General features: G+C 32.0%; 1 protein-coding gene across 5 annotated transcripts in view; it reads right to left on the minus strand.

Annotated features, from left to right (window-relative positions):
• The window catches only part of LOC106469147 (tropomyosin-like), an 18,567-nt gene extending 15,911 nt beyond the window's left edge, over positions 1 to 2,656 (minus strand). For all 5 annotated transcript variants that reach the window (XM_013929612.2, XM_013929611.2, XM_013929610.2 and 2 more), the window contains exon 1: positions 2,346 to 2,656. In XM_013929612.2, the coding sequence (XP_013785066.1) occupies positions 2,346 to 2,486 (141 nt within the window). In that variant the 5' untranslated portion in view covers positions 2,487 to 2,656. The remainder of the gene's footprint in view (positions 1 to 2,345) is intronic.
• Between the last annotated feature and the right edge of the window lie 4,613 nt (positions 2,657 to 7,269).

Consider the following 7,269-nt stretch of genomic DNA (forward strand, 5'->3'; position numbering starts at 1 on the left):
TACATTACCCATTAAAGCCGTCTCATACCATTATTAGTCTCAAAGTGGGTTCCTCGTCATCGAATTTGAATTATGAAGAACAAAATAGAAATTTGCTGTGAACTAACAGAATGTGAATTATTACCACTCTAAGCAAAAACAATCATAAACACATGATATCAAAACAATTTTGGGCAAGCTTTCAGTTTTTATAGTGTCCAATATTTATTATTTGACATATAGTGCATTTTTTAATGTATCCTTATTTACAGTACTTTCACATCAGAATGATACCACACGTTCAGAAAATTGTAATATTAAATACACCAGGAAAAGCACTTTAGAATTAATGGACCGTAACAACTTCAAGAATACAAGTAAGTTTAAATATAAAAAGGAATAATAAACAGTGGACTGATGAAAAGGATACCATCACAAAAAACTGAAAATGTTTTAATCACATTACAATCCTATGTTAAAAAAGAAATATATATAACCAGGGGAAATTTTTAGCTCTTCTAAACGTTTAAAAACAAAGTGGACATGAAACGACCAAATAAAATCTATACATGTTCCTATTAGTATCAAACAAGTCCTATATAAAACATCAATAATCATAGTTGTCTTATTTCTGCTTCGAATTTTGGCTAATATCAATCATTTTCAGGTTACTCCTAATGAAAATATGATTTCACTTTTAAACCTTTTTAATTAATATTCATAAAATTAAGACTCAGTAATATCAATGACATCTAACATACTAATAAAGAAAAAAAAACTTAATTATAGCAACTACTTGCAAAAGAATTCTAGTAGTAGCGTAAAATAATATTTAAAAAAAATGGTATTTATATAAACGTTCTTTTTTAATTTCAAAAATGGGAAGAGATTATTTTATTTGTGGCAATTTCTTTCCACAATCAGCAAAGTTTATTTGCAATGTTGAATGAGTTCTGCTATACTTACATATCAAGAGGTCGTTTAACACGGACATTCTTATAATCAAACTTATGTTAAACCTCTTACTTTCTTATCCATAAAATGTCTTCAAAATTAAAGGATCAACCCAGTTTTAAAATATCACTGGAACAACAACTTAGAACAAACAAGATTGTCTGGGAGATACCAACAATCCTAACTACAAAAGTTTGTTGAAAGAAACTCGGGAGCTGCAAACTTAAAGAAAAATAAAATAAGCTGTGATAAAAAGTTTAAACTTTGAAAATTCTGAGATTTGCTCTTTGTCCAAATTATTTCTCTCTGTTAAGAGCTACTATCTTGTTTAATGATTTATCTCAACGTGAAGTGTGTTGTTAGTTTAACCTTGTTAAATAGACACACATTTAGATTTTCTGGCTGGAGGAATAACCTTAATGGACTGAACAGTCTTTTAATCTTAATCATTTTTATGTTCTTATACAATAAGTAACAAATTACACATGACATCATGGATTTATTAAAACAAAAACCCAAAATACTAGCAATATGGTAGCATGTAATGCATACTTCATAACTTTTTCTCAATTAATTCAACGGTAAGTCATTTCAACCTTCACATAATCTATTGAATTTGTTTTAGTTTGAAGCAAAAAGCCAGTGTCATTATCAAAATTTCCACTTTTTAAAACATGAATTGCATTATTTTGATCAAACTTTGTTTCTTAATTGCACATTAAAACGAGCTGTATTTTGATTTTTTCCCTTCTCCCACCCCCAATATTTAACCTTGAAAGAATTGGTTTAAAAGTCATAGTTGATAGACTTGCTTAGTTTTGTCAGTGTTAAATGTATTCAGCTGCATGATTTAAAAATCGTCCACAACAAGGCTTTTTATGAATCACAGCTACACTACTCTTTAACTGGGACACCTTAAATGTTAAATGTCCCAATTTGAAAGTCTATGAGGTCAGACTTGAATCTAGTTATACAGTGAAAGTATAAACTAAAACTGTTTTTTCAACAACTTGATAAATCAACATATACACCCATAGATATGAACAATTAGTCGTACTGATAAACGAAACAGTCTTTTAAGTTCAATTTATTAGGCAACTTGTATCAATTTCGTACACAAGATTCTAAATATTACCATAACAGATACAGAACAAAGACTTGCTTTATTATAGCTGCCAACTATGAATAACTGTTCAAAAATCACCATTTGATAACAAAAAAGGCACAGTTTGGCTTTAAAAAAAAGGAGTAACCATATAATTATGAACATCAATTCGATAAATTAGAACCATTAACACACGTTTATATCGTGCCTCTTTCGTTGTTAATAAGTCAATAATATTAAAATATCACAAAGGACTATTTAGCCAAAAAAAGGGATGGGCACCTAATATTCATATAGACAAACTTACTTCCTCGCGTCGCCGTACTTCCTCCTGTAGCCGCGCCTCTGTTTCTTCGAGTTGTTCTTTAGCAGTTTCCAATTCATCTTTAACTGCTTTCATTTTTTTCTTCAACATCTCTAACATTGAACCTTGCTGTATCATTGACATTTTCCGATTTATATGTTGCAAAGGTTAAACAAAGAAAGAAGAAAAGCAATTATTGTGGTATTTGCTCTTATTTAAAGTTTGATACGAAAGTTCGCTAACCGTATCCACCCTAGCACCAACCTGATTTCGCTACTTAGCCCGGCTGTGGCACCAATCAGATTTAACTTACAAAGCCATTGAAACACAGCGGCGGATGAATACTAAATTCCAATAAGTTAGTATTTCTACGCAGAGAGACGTAAACGTAACGCTACAAATACAGACACTACAAAATTCTACTTTGTTTTAAAGTATAGACAATTTTAAATAATATTTTCAAAACTTTCTTGGTATACCTATAAATATACAATTATATTTAAAATCTCACGCTCACACAAAGGTTTGAATTATTACGCCTCATAAACGCCATATAAGGGCGAGAATATTTGAAGGGGGGGGGGGAATTAAGGATTTCAATCATGCAATCACGTGACTTGAAGCTGAACGCACAGGGTCGCCATGCATTTGTACCTGCAATACCTGTGGTTGGCAGAAGTTTTACTCAACTATGCTTTAGGAACAGTAAAAAGGTGTCACTGAAAACATAACTGATTACATCTTAACTATAAGCAAAAGTGTATTATATTTATTTATTTCGACCAAACGCTATTTTTCACGCCAGAGAGAGAGAAAACGACAACGTTTTATAATTGTATGCAAAATTAAATAATACTGATGCACAAATTAGGGGCCGTCAACAATTGACAATAGTTTTCCGGGAAAAAATAAATAAATTTGAGCGCCCGCCGCCACCTACAATCGAAAAGAACAACAATAATAAAACGAAAGGATTGATGAAATCCTATAGGTACAAGAAAGACAAACAAAATGGAAAAATATGAGCTGGGTTTCGCGGCAGTGAATTTTAGAAGAAAAAAAAAGAAGCTAAAATCCACTTTTTTTTTTTATCTGAATATTTCAGTGCTTCGAAATATACATGGAAAATTCGAAAATAAATTACACCCTTTGAAAATCTCTTCCCCCTTTCGAAAAACTCTCGACTATTCCTGACGATCCCTTAATTGTTATCAAGACATTTCTTCAAAATAAATGTAATTTCCTATCTTAATAAATGATTCATAAAAATGTATTTTTACAATAATTATAAGGTTTTACATAATTGTGAAAGTCTTTCCAACTCAACAAGTCAAAAATTCTCAAGTATCAATATGATATTTTGCTACATTTATTGTTGTCTATAGCATAAAACAAAGTGCACCATCAAAATGTATCGTAAATAGTTCATGAAATTACTTCAAATATTATGGATGAAAATTATAAACATATAAACACAATTTTGAATAAGTTAAGTCTGAACCAATAAGAAGTTATTACGGACTGATTTCTATGAAATAAATTAGCGTTCTACTTCTATGCCAGTTCAATAATGTAGGTCACCTATATTTATGAGGAGCTACACTAAATACGTGGCGTAATATATTTTGAGTGAATATTTAAAATCAACTTCTCAAGAGCAATTCTTCAGATGTACTTTCTTTTCAAAGTTTTATAATAAAATTTAACAGCAAGTTAAAGCAACACACTACCCAGTCCAAAATAATCAACAATAGTATCAACTACTTTCATTAAAATCGTGCTCAAAAATCATTGGACGAAATCCTTTCAATTAATATTCCTACAACGTAATTCTAGCAATCTCAGATTAGTAAAGATTATTCCTTAAAACATTTTGTTTTTGATGCTTTAATTGATTGAGAGGGTTCGCTTAATCTTGTGACCTTACGAACAACCAATAAAGGAATTTCCTCTCAGAGATTTGAGAGACTAGTCATTACCCCTCCCCGACAAAAAAAAAAAAGGAATAAACACTGTCTGTCGAGCGATATACAGTTTTAAAAAAAAAGTGTTTTAGAAACAAATCTTATAAACATGATTAAAAATGCAGCAGCATCAGGAGCATGATGACTCCCGATGCACTGTTAAAATCATTATAACTAAGTATCCAATCCAAATGTTACACACACACTCTCTCATATGTTCTCATCCTTTGAATGAAAGCAATAAATCCACTCAAGAGTATAAAATGAGGTCGTGTTTATGTGTTAGTGAAACAAGGAGACTGACTCACGGCGCCTGGTCTCACTATGTCCTACAGCGTGAGAGGCTTAAAAAATTTGCCATCGAAATAAACCCCTCAGGCTTTACGAGAACCATCTAGAATATATGGTTGAAAATCCTGCAGGTTACGTGCCACATGTTAGCATTAACTATATTTTTAAGGCACAGAATTACAGAAATATGGTAGCAGAAGGAACTGGATTCGCCTTAAAGAACTAAAATTTTCCTATGAAAAAAAAGCCCATTTCCCGGTGGCTCAATCTAAGGGTTTATAACGCTGAAAATCAAGCTTAGATACCCGCGGTGGGCAGAGCACAGATAGCCTATAGTGTTGTTTTGCGCTTAAAAACAGATATCTAACGTCTTTCAACATCATGTATACATCTTGAAGCAGCTACTGCCCCATGGTGGTTTAGCAGTCAGCTCGCCTACACACAAGGCAAAAATTCAGGGTGGGGTACCCGCGCTAGTCACAGTGTAGATAGCCCAATGAGAGCTTTGCGCTTAAAAATAAAACAAACAAGTAGCAGTTATTTGCTTGTATTACGAATCATCTTTTTGTGTTGATTTTTTTTTACCAAAAAACAATCACTATTTTTGGGACTTGTGATAATAACAAAAAGCCTGTGTTTCTATCGACTTTCACATCATCACACTTCAAAACCTCAACAATGGAACAATAGAGTTCTTCTATTACATGCACATGGTCTTTCACATTCATTCGAAGATCTTAGATTCAACATTAGTTTCAAAAATGAAGCATGCATACACTACATTCACCCATTCAGCAATCTGAAAAAATACGGTGTTAAATATCTCGCGGAAAGCTATCGAAGAAGAAGAGAAAACCAATACGCTTAAAACTTTTGATAGAAATCATGCAAAAGTGCAAATATCCCCCCCCCCCATAAGAATTCGTTAACTTCGAATTTCAAAACAAAGATGCGCAAGATTTTTAAATACACAAGGGTGGGAGTAATTATAAGTGTTTCAGAAACTTTTAACTAAAATCTGTTTCTGTGCTACATATAACTATCGATTTAATTTCGTCTTTTAGTTGTCATAATTCAACCCAGCTGAATAGATCTAGCACTAAAAATTTCTTGGGCAACCTGGAGAGATCGCAGTTATTCACAAACCGCGACATTTTTCTGGAGGTATAAGTACTGGAAGAACGCCACATAAGTGTGTATTTTGGCTGTTCAAATGTTTCTTGAAAATGAGATTTGTCAGCTTTATTTCATAGGTATGTAGATGATAAATTTGCGTTTAAGTTTAAATGGTTTAAAATTAATCGTAAGCTGCGAATTATCGGTGGCTTAAAAATTGCTACAAATTAATGACTGAATGTGTGATGTAGTCTTGGCATTCACGAAGGAACAGGATATTTCTAGAAAATTGGTGGCGTGACACTAGTCACGTGACCTCGCTGACGCAACAGACTGAATGTGTGATGTAGTCTAAACTAGGTAATTTGGATACTACCGAACTGTTGAAACTGGGGAGAAAAATAATGCTGTTAATCTCCGAAATATTCGTAATAATTCATAAGTAGTTATTGGTACTATTTCTTCTGTGTTTAGAAATAACTAGTATATTTATAAATAATTAAAACTTAGAAAGATCTCTTATCTTTCTAGACTTCCGTTAGATGATAAAACTGTTGAAGAAGTGGATGATTGTTATACACAGAAAGATTGAACTCCAACCAAATATTCACGCATCTCCAGCGAACATTTCACTGCATCAAGTTTCAAGGTAATAATAAGTTATACTTGTCATAATTTCTTCAAAGTGTCAGTGAAATGGCAATAATGGTACACATATATTAATTATTTTCATCAGTACTTCGTAGTAAAACAATTGAAAATAGTACAAAGGACCAGAATAAGTCAGTAGACAGATATTAATAAAAGTTCAGAAAAAGCGACCTTTACAAATATAAAAGAATTTCAAATGAATACTTTTAGATATTGTAAACTAGAGAGATACAAAAACTTTATGCCCCCAGATGGCACAGAAGTAAGTTTGATAACTTACGCTAAAAACGTTAATTAACTCCTTCCGTGTCTTTTTTTTAATAAGCTCAAAAAAAGGTAGGCTTACTTTTGAAAGATTATCGCAATACATATAGCATGATAAATTCAGGTAAATAGTTAAAAATATGGCGAAAAATTATTTGCCCGAATTACCCCAGGCAGTTGTTTTTTTGAGACAGATATTTCGGGCAAATCACGGAAGGAGTTAAAGGCATTAACATCCTTTACTGTATATTATACAAACGGTACAGAGCTGGTAAGTTGTTTATTAAAACTGACACCTCTCCGAATGTTACCAGTGGTGTAGTCGGTCCACAGCGTCGCTCCAATACCTTTTATATATATATGCGCGATTAAAATAAGTACATGTAATTGTAAAATAAGCTTAAATTTTTAGAAATAGTATTTTTTAGTATTGAACTTGTATGGTTAAAATGTTATATTTACAAGTATTAAAATCATTATATGTTTAAAATGATGACTTGTATAACTAAACGTATAATACATCATTTATCAATTATATTTGTATTTACTCAGATATGCCAGATTGTTATTGTAAACTTTACAGATAAATGTCTGAAATTTAGCCTACATGTGCACGAGTGATCCACGGGCGGTAATTATAT

This window comes from Limulus polyphemus, unplaced genomic scaffold (assembly GCF_000517525.1).
Source record: "Limulus polyphemus unplaced genomic scaffold, Limulus_polyphemus-2.1.2 Scaffold3324, whole genome shotgun sequence".
Classification (NCBI taxonomy): Eukaryota; Metazoa; Arthropoda; class Merostomata; order Xiphosura; family Limulidae; genus Limulus; species Limulus polyphemus.